The sequence below is a fragment of the Zootoca vivipara genome, chromosome 3, assembly GCF_965207765.1.
Source record: "Zootoca vivipara chromosome 3, rZooViv2.hap1.1, whole genome shotgun sequence".
In the NCBI taxonomy this organism is placed as follows: Eukaryota; Metazoa; Chordata; class Lepidosauria; order Squamata; family Lacertidae; genus Zootoca; species Zootoca vivipara.
Genome location: NC_142586.1, coordinates 34,295,938 through 34,309,648, shown reverse-complemented (window position 1 = coordinate 34,309,648; position 13,711 = coordinate 34,295,938). Strand labels below are relative to the sequence as shown.

General features: G+C 46.6%; 1 protein-coding gene across 2 annotated transcripts in view; it reads right to left on the bottom strand.

Moving 5' to 3' along the window:
- ADGRB3 (adhesion G protein-coupled receptor B3) overlaps positions 1-13,711 on the bottom strand; it is a 434,966-nt gene that overhangs the window by 18,256 nt on the left and 402,999 nt on the right. For both annotated transcript variants that reach the window (XM_035109688.3, XM_088665841.1), the window contains exon 28: positions 9,825-10,468. In XM_035109688.3, the coding sequence (XP_034965579.1) occupies positions 9,825-10,468 (644 nt within the window). The remainder of the gene's footprint in view (positions 1-9,824; positions 10,469-13,711) is intronic.

The window sequence follows — 13,711 nt, the reverse complement described above, 5'->3', positions numbered from 1 at the left end:
TGGGCTCGCATAAAGGTTGCTTTCCCACCATTCCTTTTTAAGAGCCATTCTTTGATAGCTCCTTTTACACAGAATATAGAAGACATATATTATATTGCAGGATGTGAGCCATAGTTTTTATTTTATCCCCTTCCATTGCTATTGCAGGGACGTCAGATCTCACTCTTGCGGTGTAAATTGTTCATAAAATGACACCAGTGCTATTCTGGCACTGTAGGTTTTCCATGGGTGTGTGTTGAAATAGCATGATAGTGGAGTGGTGTGAGTCAATTGTGAACTAGGCCCTCTGAGTTTGATTGTACAAGGCCCAGTTCACAGAGCTTTTGCTTTACATTTTTGAGCAGAAGGAATCAAAGGAACGAAGCCTCTGTATTATCAGCAGTTCATGCAAGGCACCACTGTGGTGTAGTGGTTAGAGTGTTGGACTAGGACCTGGGAGGCCAGGGTTCAAATCTTGGGTCCATTACTCACTCTCAGCCTAAACGATCTCAACAATGTTGTTGTGAGGAGAATATGGGAGAAGAACTATGTGCATCACCTTGCAGTCCTTGGGAGAAAAGGTTGGATATAAATTCAATAAAGATATAAATAAGTGTGGCAGGCAAGAAGGGCTTGATGTGCTCCTTACTATTTCAGCACCCCCTGGCTTGCGTATATGGAAGTTCTACCTTATTTTGTTTTCATTGTAATATCTCATTAACAAAACACATCTTGAAAATGCTGTTGATTTAATGAAACATACTTCCAAGTAAGTGTGTGTGCTTGAGCACAACCTTAACTAACATAGTGCAGTTTTGCTCCTGGGGTGGTGGTTGTGTTTGTTTACGCCACACTTACGCCACACTTCTTGAGAGAATGAACTGTTCCTTCTCCCTGAGGATGTTTGTGTTTGATACATTTCTGAAAAGACAGAGGGGCGAAGATCTGTTTCCTTTTTGTGTGTGTTTGCATTTTCCCACATCATTAGAAGACAGAGTTGAGCTTAATTCGGAGGTGGCTTGCAAAGATCTCCACCTTCTCCCAGACTCTCCCGCCCTTCATCTGTGAATCGAGACACCTGGGAAGCTGCAGCTCTCTTTCAAAGTAATTTCCTTTAAATGAGAACAGTTGTCTGGGCGTATTCTTTCAAAGCACAACCCAGTTCAAAAGGATGCAAAATGATTTTGTCAGGAAAACCAAACACTTTGAACTGAAGGAGTACACTCCAAGAGATTTCCTTTGAAGCCAAGGAAGTTGAACCAACTTCAATCTGTCAAGACAGGAAATGGCTGGATGAGAGTAGGTTTGTGAAAGCAAACTAACACACACCACAGTTGTGATGGCATGGCAGAAGGAAGAAGATCTTAAGTGCATTGTGGCTTAAGAATAATATAGTATACTACTCCCAAAATATAGACACATTTTGATATAAAACTGCAAAATGCCTGCATGCTGTCATCATCACATGACTTGATCCCAGGTTAAGAGAAATGTGTGTGATGAGCATTGCTCTTGATGTGACTTCTTTTTGACCTGTGGACCAGGCTTCAATACAAAAGGAAAATGTAAGCTACATTCACTTTGCAATTAAGCTGAGATGTGTATATATTTAAGAAAGCCAATGTGAATGCGCTGGTGATAGTGTCTATTGACAGGTGACAGCTTCATGAATAGGAGTAGGTGTGGGCTGGAAGGGCGGGGAAAACCAAACAGGTAATGCTCATTGGGTGACGACATCTCTACCCCTCCTCTGGTGTGTACAACAGTATGCAAATTACATTGCTGCCTTTTAAACCACTAATGTGTATATAATCTTAAAGTCAGGTGAAAGAGTTCATATGAAATTTAATGGAGAAAAGACAGGGCAGGCTGTAGCTACTATATGGGGTGGTGGGAAAGGAAACACGCAGATCATATTCTGTTGACTGAATGCAGAATACGTAACAGAAACTGACTATAGCTCCATCTTATTCCTGACAGGGTACGATCAGCAAGATGCACAGTTGGGTCCTAAAAAAACAAGTTCATCTACTGAGACTCTGCCAAAGCTATCTTTTAAGACTGACAGTGATGTTACTACTCAAATAAAATAATCCAGAAGGCTTGTAAGATTTAGAGGTGAGTAGCTGAAAAGATTAATGTAGGAGAGGGCTATCATATCATATCTGAAGAAGTGTGCATGCACATGAAAGCTCATACCTATGACAAACTTAGTTGGTCTCTAAGGTGCTACTCGAATGATTTTTTAAAGAAATGTTTTTGTTTAGCTTCCTGACTGGCATGCCCGCCGCCCCCCCCCGAAGATGACACAACCCAACCACTACTGGAGTGCAATCCAATGTTAGTCATAATGTTAGTCATACTTTTAAAAAATGTGTTTTTAACAGTTTTTAAAAGTTTTATTTGGAAGGCAGGGTGAAATATAAATATAGTAAATAATAGACCCACTTAAATCAAAATGTTCTAGTAACTTTTCTTGATTTCACATGGTCTACTCTGAGTATGACTAACATTGGCTCCCCCCTTTGCATATATCAACTGTAAAACTCATAGAAGTGCTATTTTACACCTTGCACTGGAGCACCTCGTGAGCTTTTGCAGAAGGATAAGAATTGTTATAGGACCTACTTATTATAGGACTGAGCAAACTCTTCCACCAGTGCTTGCAGAACAACACTAATGCCTATTTTCCTTTTGCCAAAGGTTCTTTGGATTCAACCCAGTGATTTCCCAGAAAAGGATGGATAGTAGTTTCAAATGACTCATATTAGTGTTCTTTTCCTTCAGCTCATGTGAGTACACTTACAGCAATGGGCCTATATGTTCTGCAATAGTTGCAATTCTGCAAGGTCCATTTGATGCTAGCAGTAAAAATACAAGATCAAAGAGGAGCCATTAACAACCCATCAAATTTCTGTTAGAAGTAATATTTGATTGCTCCATCATTATCAGTGTTCTGCCTGTTGGAGTGAAAAAATATTCTGAGTATAAACTACACCCAGAAAAGTCAGAAGTTGATCAGAGTCCCCACTGGAAATGGGAACTAGAAGGACTATTTGTATTATGGTAGTTTGGTAAGTAATTTCCTAGTTAAACAATTCCCTTAACTGCCTTGGCAATCTTTCCTCTCTTTTATTTATGCATCCAACAATCTTTAGTATTGCATTTTCAGATTTTAAAATTGATGAGCAGAGGCCACAAATCACACAAGTGCCCTTTACTGACATGACTAATTAATTACATGGAAGTAATGATAAAATGGCAATGTAAATTATGCAGAAAGCTATCATGATAGCAGAGGTTATGATTAGAATGAACATTGGGGAACACATCTTCCTGTCATCTGCTCAATGGCATGTTCAATGGTAGCTTCTGCTTAATGGAAGGGGATTCCTTTCTGTCTCTGACACCTGTACTGGAGAGGGACAGTTCCATAAATATGACAGGCCAATCTATAGCCACATAGATTATAAGATGACACGGGTTTGACAGCCAGTATGGTGTAGTGGTTGGAGAGTTGGACTAAGACTTGGTGACCAGGGTTCAAGTCACCATGTAGCCATGAAACTTCTTATGTGATTTTGAGCTAGTCACCATTCTTTCAGCCTTACCCACTCTCAGGGTTGTTCTGGAGGAAAGGTGGGATATAAGTGTAAAAATAAACAATTATTATTGCAATGAAGTGATATGGGCCAAATTCTGAGGTAGCTATCCAATTGAGTTTTCTGAGTGGTTTTCAATATGCAAATGACACCCAGATCTATTTCTTTGTTACAAGTCAATCAGGTGTGGTGATGCAAGCGCTGCACTGGCTTGGCGGTTCACCTTTAGAGCTCTGAACAGCTTGGGACCTGCTTATCTGAAGGAATGCTTTCAACCATATAGACCTGCCCAGCTATTAAGATCTTGCAATGAGTCCCTTCTAGTTGTGCCACAACCTGCCAAAGTACATTTAGTGGGAACCAGGGGGAAGTCTATTCCATTGTAGCATTCAGCTTGTGAAACCTTTTCTCTCTGCACACCCTTGAAAAAGGCAGGTATTAACTATCTTGACATTTGGCTACCTCATGAAAGTTCATTTATTCACTCAGGCTTTTGTGGGCTACTGACATAGCAGTCCTTGAGATTATCTGGCTCCTGCTTATTACTGTTTGCGTTTTGCTAGTGTGTTTGTGTATTGTGATGCCCTGTTGCTTTACTTTGCTTTGATATACAGTGGTGCCTTGGTTCTCAAACAACTTGGAACCCAAACACTACAAACCCGGAAGTGTGTGTTCCGGTTTGTGAACTTTTTTTTGAAGCTGAACATGCTCCATTTTGAGTGCCACACTTCTGATTTGAGTGTTAAGCTGAAGTCTGTCTGTTTTTGCTATTTATTTTGTGTTTTTGTGACTGTGTGGAACCCAGTTCAGCTACTGATTGATTGTGTGACTGCAGTACATTGTTTATTGCTTTCATTTTATGGATCAATGGTCTTGTTGTAAAATTCATATTAAATTGCTGTTATAGGAGTTGTTTTTAAAAGTCTGGAATGGATTAATCCATTTTGCATTACTTTCTATGGGAAAGCGCGCCTTGGTTTTGGAACGCTTTCATTTTGGAATGGACTTCTGGAACAGATTAAGTTTGAGAACCAAGGTACCATTGTACTGTTTCCTTAAGCTGTGTTTTACTGTTGAATCCAAATATTTTAGATTAATAAATGTAAACCATCATACATTTTGCATGTATTGCATATACAGTGGTGCCTCGCTAGACAAAATTAATTCGTTCCAGGACTCAATTCGTCCTACGAAAATTTCGTGTAGCGAGGCACCGTTTCCCATAGGAACGCATTAAAAGTCAATTAATGTGTTCCTATGGGATCCGGGGGCCCTGGCGGCGGCGGCGGTACTTGCTCTTTTGGCTCGGGGAAGGCAGGCAGGCGCTTGTTCTCTTGCCTGCCTGCCTTCCCCGAGCCAAGAGAGCTGTGTGCCACCGCCTCGCCCAACAGAGCCAGCATTTGACAGGGCTTCTGAACCCCCGTCAGATGCGGGCTCTGTGGGGGGGGGAGGAACGAAGGAAGAGAAAGCAGCCCTTTCTCTTCCTTCCTTCTTCTCCCTCTGCCGCCAGCTTTCTCCCCACCTCGTCCGACACAGCGGGTTCGGAGGAGAAGCCTCCTCCGATCTGCGCTGTGTCGGACGGGCTGAGGGGAAAGCAGGGCTTTCGGCAGCTGGCGAAAAGTCCCCACACCGGCGCGCTTCGGCGCCAGGTGACGGGGCCGAAGTGCGCCGGTGCGGGGGTGTTTCACTGGCTGCCTTCCCCTTGGCATGGGGAAGGCAGCCGGCGAAAACGTCCCCGCACCGGCGCGCTTTGGTGATGGGGCCAAGCTGCCCCCCGCAAAAGCAGGCTTGCTAGCCGCCGTTCCAACGGCGCCTAGCAAGCCCGCCCAGGTGAGGGGGTGGGCGGCGGGAGCAGCGCCCGAAAGGGCTCCTTTTGGGCGCTGCAACAGCAGGCTTGCTAGCCGCCGTTCCAACGGTGCCTAGCAAGCCCGTGTCGGGCGGTGGGGGTGGGAATCGCAGGATTCTCTGCTCCCCCCCCACTGCCCAGGGATCGGACGAGGCTGGAGAAGCCTCGTCCCATCCTCGCAGTGTCGGGCGGTGGGGGGAGCGGAGAATCCTCTGCTTTCCCCCACCACACACTGCCCGGGATCGGACAAGGCTGGAGAAGCCTCATCCCATCCCTGCAGTGTCGCATCCTCCGCTTTTTGGATCCTCCACTTTCCCCCACCACACACTGCCCGGGATCGGACAGGCAGTGTGTGTGTGGGAAACGGAGGATCCGAAAAGCCCCCGCCGTGGACTGGCTTGGCGCCCCCCCTCTTCCCGCGCTATAGCCTTTGTGTTGCGCTGGTCTCTGCCGGTTGCCCCTCACCGGCAGAGACCAGCGGAACACAAAGGGGAACGTGCTGCAGAGCAGGAAGAAGGCAAATGAAGATCAGCTGAGAGGCGGTGACAGCTGTCAGCGCCTTTCAGCTGATCTTCCTTTGCCTTCTTCCTGTGCTGCAGCTCGTTCCCCTTTCGCTAGAGGAATGCCCTGTAGGTTTTGTGATCGGAGGTTTTTATGGCCACGCTTCGCAAGACGAAGCGGCGGCCATAGAAAAAAACCTCGTCTTGCGAGGCAACCTCCGATCGCAAAACCTATTCGTATAGTGGGAAATTCGTCTAACAGGGGATTCGTCTAGCGAGGCACCACTGTATTCCAGTGTGAAAATGGATCCCAAAATCTGCCATTTAATTCCAGTGTGAGAAGAATTAGGCAGTAAACTCCCCCCCCCATAAAACAGAAAGAACCACCCGTCCCGCTTGATATTTGATACATTTGAAAGTACAGTGGTACCTCGACTTACAAACGACTTGACAACCAAATTTTTTGACTTACAAATGGGGCTAATGGCCGCGCGCTTACAAATGTCTCGACATCTGAAAGCAAAATGCGGTGGTTTTAGATAGGGTTGCTTCGACTTATGAATTTTTCTGTTTCCAATGCATTCCTATGGGAAATCGCGTTTCCAATGGCGTTTTTCGACTTACGAATTTTTCGACCTATGAAGGTGCCTTTGGAACAGATTAAATTCACAAGCCGAGGCACCACTGCAGTAGCACCGTATCTTTCGGTCTATAAGATGCACCTATTTTTAAAAGGAGGAAAACAAGTGGGGGAAAATTCTGCCTCAAACCTGGTGGTGGCGGCTGCGGAGGAGGAGAAAGCAGCTTTTGGGCTGCACGTTCCTCATCTGCAGCCACAGCCACCAGTGACAAAGGGGCGGGGGGGGACAACGTTCCTCCCCCCTGCCCCTTTGCCACTGGCTTTAAAGCCAGCTGGGGAGAAGGGGAGGATGCAATGGTCCGTTCCTTCTCCCCAGCTGGCTTTAAAGCAAGCGGGGGGGGGGAATCGCCTTGACGCTGTGCACGAAAGCCAGCTGGGGAGAAGGGACGGACCATTGCATCCTCTCCTTCTCCCCAGCTGGCTTTAAAGCAAGCTGGGGGGGGGAGAGAACCGCTAGTGCCACACAGCTCTCGCCTTCCGGGTCGCTAGTTCCCGCCCCCCGCCGCCGTCTCTCATCGCGTTTAGCGAGAGGCGGGGGTGGCAGAGGAGATGCTGCTGGCTCCTCCCCGCTGCCTCCGTTCACAAAAGCAGGCTTGTTTTTGCTAATGGAGGCAGCGGGGAAGAGCCAGTAGCATCTCCTCCTCTGCCCCCCGCTTCTCGCTACATGCTTGACAGGGAGTCTTCGCTCCATAAGATGCACCAACATTTCCCCTTCGTTTTTAGGAGGGGAAAAGTGTGTCTTATGGAGCCAAAAACACATGTGGTTAAGAAGCCCACTCATAGGCAATCCAGTTTCTTCTTTTTCCTCCCAATGAACATCCAACATCACTCTCCCTCCTGTCACTCCCTCCCTCCTGTCACAAAGGTCTTGTCTTGTGGCACATCTACTCCCCCTAATGTCATACCATGAGTCTTAGAGCTTGCCCAAACCTTTCAACACAAAATCTCTGCCCATCCAACAATCATGGCCCTTCTCTCATAAAAGAGATATAAACAACTGCAGGATTCCACTCAGCATAGCCCATTATGATGCATTAAAGCCAAGGAAGTAGCTAACTACACATTTTGCTAAAATGTGCAAGTTGGAGTCCTGATGGTGACTAAGAAAGAGTAATAAAAAGAAATTGTTATTTAGGGGAACTGAATTTAATTCTAAATTATATTCCGGAAGTGTGGGAGATTTCAAGGGGTCAAAAAAAATTGGATGTACCGTGCTATATTAGAAGCAAAAAAACTTGTTTTGATGAATTGGAAGAGCCGCAAAAAGATTCCATTGAGCACATGGATTGACTAAGCAACTTATGGCGAACCAGAGCAGTGCAGGGAAACGCTGTTTACCTTCCCGACAGAGCGGTACCTATTTATCTACTTGCACTTTGAGGTGCTTTCAAACTGCTAGGTTGGCAGGAGCAGGGACTGAGCAACGGGAGCTCACCCCATCGTGGGGATTCGAACCGCCGACCTTCTGATCGGCAAGCCCTAGGCTCTGTGACCTTTGTAGTCATAGGTATATCAGTGTATTCAAATTTTAATTGTCAAATTGTATTATTACTGTTATTATGGATTTGTTGTATATTTCTTTTGTGGTTGATGTTTGTATCGAAAAATCGATTAAATATTTTTTTTAAAAAAAAGAAAAACGGTTTTGAATTTGTTTTTTTGAGAAGCATGGGAGGGCTAAAGCAGTGCATAACCCTTCCAACATCCCCATTTCCGCATTACAAATCACTCCAAAGTGGAGGCTTGAAATACATGTATGCCCTTCAAATGCATTTTTAAAACCCTTCCTTTTTGGAGTAGAGAAACAGCAGGCAGGGAAAGAGTTCTGTCTCCAGAGAGTCTCCAGTTGATCTCTCAACTTCTACCTTTTCTGTTTATAGTTGCTAAGCTGGCAAAGGTCTGGAGAACACACAGCACTCAACCATCCCATTATGTTTTTAAGGTAAAAAGCAATGGTTAAACCCAGGAAAACTGTGCCAAAGTTCCTGCTCACCCCTGCAAAAGCAGCTGAAAAATGTACCCTGTGAGGTGGGTGGGGCTGAGAGACTTCAGAGAAGTGTAACTAGCCCAAGGTCACCCAGCAGCTGCATTTGGAGGAGCGGAGACGCGAACCCGGCTTCCCAGATTACGAGTCTACCGCTCTTAACCACTACACCACACTGGCTCTCAAAGGACAGTTTTGTACCTCTGAACTAAGCACATTTTCTGAAAGCAATCATATAGGCAGACGTACTTCCCAACTTGGTCATAGAACCACTCCTCCCAAGCCTGGCGCCGCCTTCTACTCCTCCTTCCATAGTCCTACTTCGTCAAAGCTCTCTTGTGGCTTGGGAACACTTGCTGTCCCTGCCTTTGGCTCTACCCTATCACTGAGGATCATACATGCCCTACCTTCTTTGCATGTCTAAGCAGACACAAAGCTAGCTAGTCCTGCTCATTTTCATTATTGTGACATGAGCACAACACAGACATGGTGATATATGGCTGGTGAAAATGCACCCCAGGGTATGGTTTGAAGGCAAGTGAGGCCACCACCTTGCTAAGGGTGTCTGGGTCTGGTCTGGATGGGAGCCTGCCTGGGAACCTCATGTATACCACCTTGGGTTCCATGATGGAAGAAAGGTGGAATATAAGTGTTAAGAAAACAAACAAATGGAATATCCATTGCACCCTGAACCACACCTTTCAATCAGTAAGCAAAAGTCCCCTATACACAAACACAAATATAACAGTATGGAAGCCACTGTCTCACGGTGCAAACTGATGTCACTGCTCTCTAGAGAATCAAATCATAAGAGCAAGAGGGGGCTGCTGGAGGAGACCAAAGGCTGATCATTCCAGTATTCTCTGGGTGGTCCACAAACAGGACATGAGTGCAATAGCCCCTCACCCAAGTTGTTCCTCACCAACTGGTAACTGAGAAACACAGTACCTCTGAACTGGAGGGTAGCTTACCATCTTTATAACTTGTAGCCACTGCCCAATTTATTATACATGAATGTGTATAATCAGTAACCCATGTAGATGTGCCTGGTCGTATCAGTGTTTCTCACTGAATTAGTGAATGATCAGTACTACTAATGGAACTTTGATATTCACAAGTACTCCTCAGCACTATAAGATTGTACCATGGGGAAGCAACTTCCATACTGCTGCTGCTATTGCTGTATATGTGAAGGGGGTCAGAGACCCACAGCTACCTACATCCAACACATCTAGAACAGCACGGTGCATGCACTTAAATTTATATCACTGACCTCCAGAGAACTCATTGATATGGTTGATCCGGTTTCACTCCTTGCTAGTCCTGTGCTATCATCCATCTCTGAAGCCATGAAATTCTTTACTGCTGTGCGAGGTTCAAAAGGCAAGTTCTGCATGTGTTCCTGGGTAGGGAGGTGTTGATCTAAATTCATACTGAACTGGTCCATTACATTGGGGTTCATACTAAACTCAGGATTAACTTTGTAGTGCAAGAGCCTTTCATGAGGCAAGGTCTCCATGCCTAGATTCAATTTGCTGTCATCCTTTAGAGATGTCTGCGCATTCACTGAGCCTCTGGGCATGACTATATAGTCACTCTCCATCATTCGGTCCTGAGGGTGGACTATGTCCATATCTGCACCTCTCAGGTTGTCATCAGTACATAAATACACAGTCCGCCGCAGCTCTGTGTTGTCTTTTTTCAGACACTGATTGGCCAGCTCACTCATGCTCATGGGCATATGCATGCCTCCAGACTGCTGAATGATAACTTTAGAAATTATATTCCCGGGCAACGTTGAGTAGCTCATTCCTTCAGGGTTGGCAGGTTTCTCCTCTTCGTCATCATTCAGTGAAATTCTAGAAAGGGTTCCTGTTATTGTAGCTGCTCTGCAGGGTCCAATATCCTTATGGAGAACTGTGAATGAGAGAGCAGGGCCACAAGTTTTCAAAAGGTCCTGCAGGTAGAGTTCTCGCTCTGGTTGCAAATATGTCATCATCCCCATTTAATTTAGGGCAGGAGTGGCTGTTTTTTCTTGGCCCCGGGACTGCATTCACCCTAGGCTAACCCTCATGGGCTGTGTACCAGTGGGGGACATGGCCCAAAGTGGGTGTAGCCACTCTTGCACACAGGCTCACATGCACCCAGAGGACACCCACACAGGCATTCATTCCTCCTCTCTTAGCTGATCTGTGCAGTTCATCTGAGGAAGAGGGTTATCACCCCTTCTCTGCTAACCAAATTAGTATTAATCTGATGAATGTGGAGGGGAAAATTTACGGTACACCCCTGTCAGGGTGCTGGGTTCTGTTCACCCCATTGCTATGTCTACTTGAATTTGTTTTCTTTTTTGCCACTGCCAAAATCAGTGGTGTCTTGGTGGTCCAGAAAAATCAGGCCCTCGAATTGGGAGTTGGCCACCCCTGATTTAGACCAAGCTTTGAGCAATGTAATAATGCCAGTAAATATAAAGGAGAAGTATTGTCATTTGGGGATACATTGTGAGAATAAGCGAAAACATTTCGTTTCTCCCCAAAGATTTGTTTCTGTTTTGGATAACACAGGCCCAGATATTATAACACATGTCATACTATCCAGGTAATATACATCAAGACAGCCTTTTTTAATTAAGACAGATGTGATTGCCTTTCCACTTTCAATAAATATTGGCCTTGCAATATTGGCCTTGAAGCAAGGGAATGTATGGAAGAGGCCAGGTCATTTCAAATCTCCTAACAATGCAGTACTTAACAGAAAATGAGAAAATACATTTTAGCAAATGTTGAAGTGGTCATTACACTATTTCTAAGCACACACGTCTTATTAAGACTCTCATTTTAAAAAACCAAAAACAAACTTAAATCCCTTATTTTTTCATGGCAAACTCCGGTCATGTCTGCCCTATCTTGTTAAGTTTCTAATCATGAATGCTCTGGAGAGCAATACCACATTTCCCCTGTCATTAGGGACCTGACCTGGGTGCTCATGTTCTTAAAGTCCACACCTAAAAATCACAGGACCATTAAAGTACTAAGGAAGGATGATAAAGGCATTATGACAACTGTTTATATTCAGATGAACCAATGTAGTTCTAAACAGGCACCATGGTGCACAGCTAGCGTTAATGTATTGTCTTCAGTGTTGCTCTAGGACACTTTACCATATCTAGTACTAGTCCTATGCCCCATTGAAATTAATGCAAGGATTTCGTTCGGTCCATTAATTTCAATGGATCTACTCTTGAGTCGGACTAGAATTGGAATGAACCCACTGACTGAAAAAATCCGTAGCTTGATGACAATTTGCTGGCACAGCAGAGCCCAGGATTAGAACCGAGGAATATCCCACTCCCTTTCTTAAGCACTCTTAAACAACATTTTGTTTGCAGTTGCCAAAGCAAACTGCTGATCATGAACCCTTTTTTAGCCAGCACAATCAGAAAGAAACTCTGAACCATTTAAAATTCAGATTTTTGGAATTCATTGATGGCAATTTGCATTTAATTCAGAAGAATGATAAATGCACTTTAATCTGGTATAGTATTAATTGTATATTCAGAGAACATGTTTTTTTTGGGGCGGGGGAGATACCGTGTTTCCCCTTTTTTAAGACACCGTCTTACAACTTTTTTTACTCAAAAAAGAACACGGTGTCTTATTTTCAGGGGATGTCTTGTACGGTACCTTAAGGCCTCCTCGGAGGGGCCAGGCCACTGGTTCGGGGTGCTGCTGGGCGCTCTGCGCGGCACCGAGGCGGCAGGCTGCTGGCTCGGTGCTCCGCCCAGCACTGCTGGGCGCTCCGGGCGCTCGGCGCTGCAGACCGCCGGTTCCGGCGGCGGGGGGCAGGCCTCGGGCAGCTCTCCCCCCAAAAGAAGAGGCCAGGCGCTGCAGGGCGCTCCGAGCGCTCAGCGCTTCGGAGCGCTCCGCTCTGCAGCCGCCGCTTCTGGCGGCGGGGGGCAGGCCTCGGGCAGCTCTCCCCCCAAAAGAGGGGGCCAGGCGCTGCAGGGCGCTCCGAGCGCTCGGCGCTTCGGAGCGCTCCGCTCTGCAGCCGCCGCTTCCGGCGGCGGGGGGCAGGCCTCGGGCAGCTCTCCCCCCAAAAGAGGGGGCCAGGCGCTGCAGGGCGCTCCGAGCGCTCGGCGCTTCGGAGCGCTCCGCTCTGCAGCCGCCGGCCTCGGGCAGCCAAACAAAAAGAGAAGAGGCCAGGCGCTGCAGGGCGCTCCGAGCGCTCGGCGCTTCGGAGTGCTCCGCTCTGCAGCCGCCGGTCACGGCGGCGGGGCGGCAGGCCTCGGGCAGCTCCTCCCCCCCCAAAAAAGAAGAGGCCAGGCGCTGCAGGGCGCCCCGAGCGCTCGGCGCTGCAGCCGCCGGTTATGGCGGCGGGGCGGCAGGCCTCGGGCAGCTCCCCCCCCCGCAAAAGAAGAAGCCAGGCGCTGCAGGGCGCTCCGAGCGCTCGCTGCTTTGGAGCGCGGGGCGGCAGGCCTCGGGCAGCCCAAAAAAAAGAAAAGAAAAGAAGAGGCCAGGCGCTGCAGGGCGCTCCATGCGTTCTCTGCAGCAACAGCAGCCGGTTCCAGGCCCCTCTGGCTGGCTGGGGCGCTCGGCGGTCTCGCATGGAGGTATGTCTTATTTTCGGGGGGTGTCTTAGATCTCGCTAATGCTAAAAAATGCTGCCATGGCTTACTTTCTGACTACGTCTTAAAAAGGGGGAAACACGGTAGTAAGGTTGTGTATGCTTGTTTAATTGCTATTCCTATTACAAGCAGCTTTTCAAAGGCTTCTTACATGATAGTCTGGCTGCATATAATTACCCAAATCCAGTGAATGCTTGCAGATGCAAGAGCTCTGATGCGTGCAGACTCAACAGCTTACAAGGAGCTGTTTCTCAAGCCTGTTGCACATAAGGATTAGACATATATTAGCCTCTTCCTGTACCCTGGCTTCTTTGGCCATACTCAAGAAGATTACTAGAGACTGAATTTTCAGAACGCTGTGCCTGCACTGCCACGCACATTTTGTCATATTCCTGGTGCATAGCAAAACATATTTCTGGCCATGGCATCAAATATTTATATCCTGTAAAGAAATTTCTATCTCCATATTGGTAAAATGGTATTTTGGTAGAAAAAGTCTTGTCTAAATGCATATCTGACACTTCAGCTACACTAAC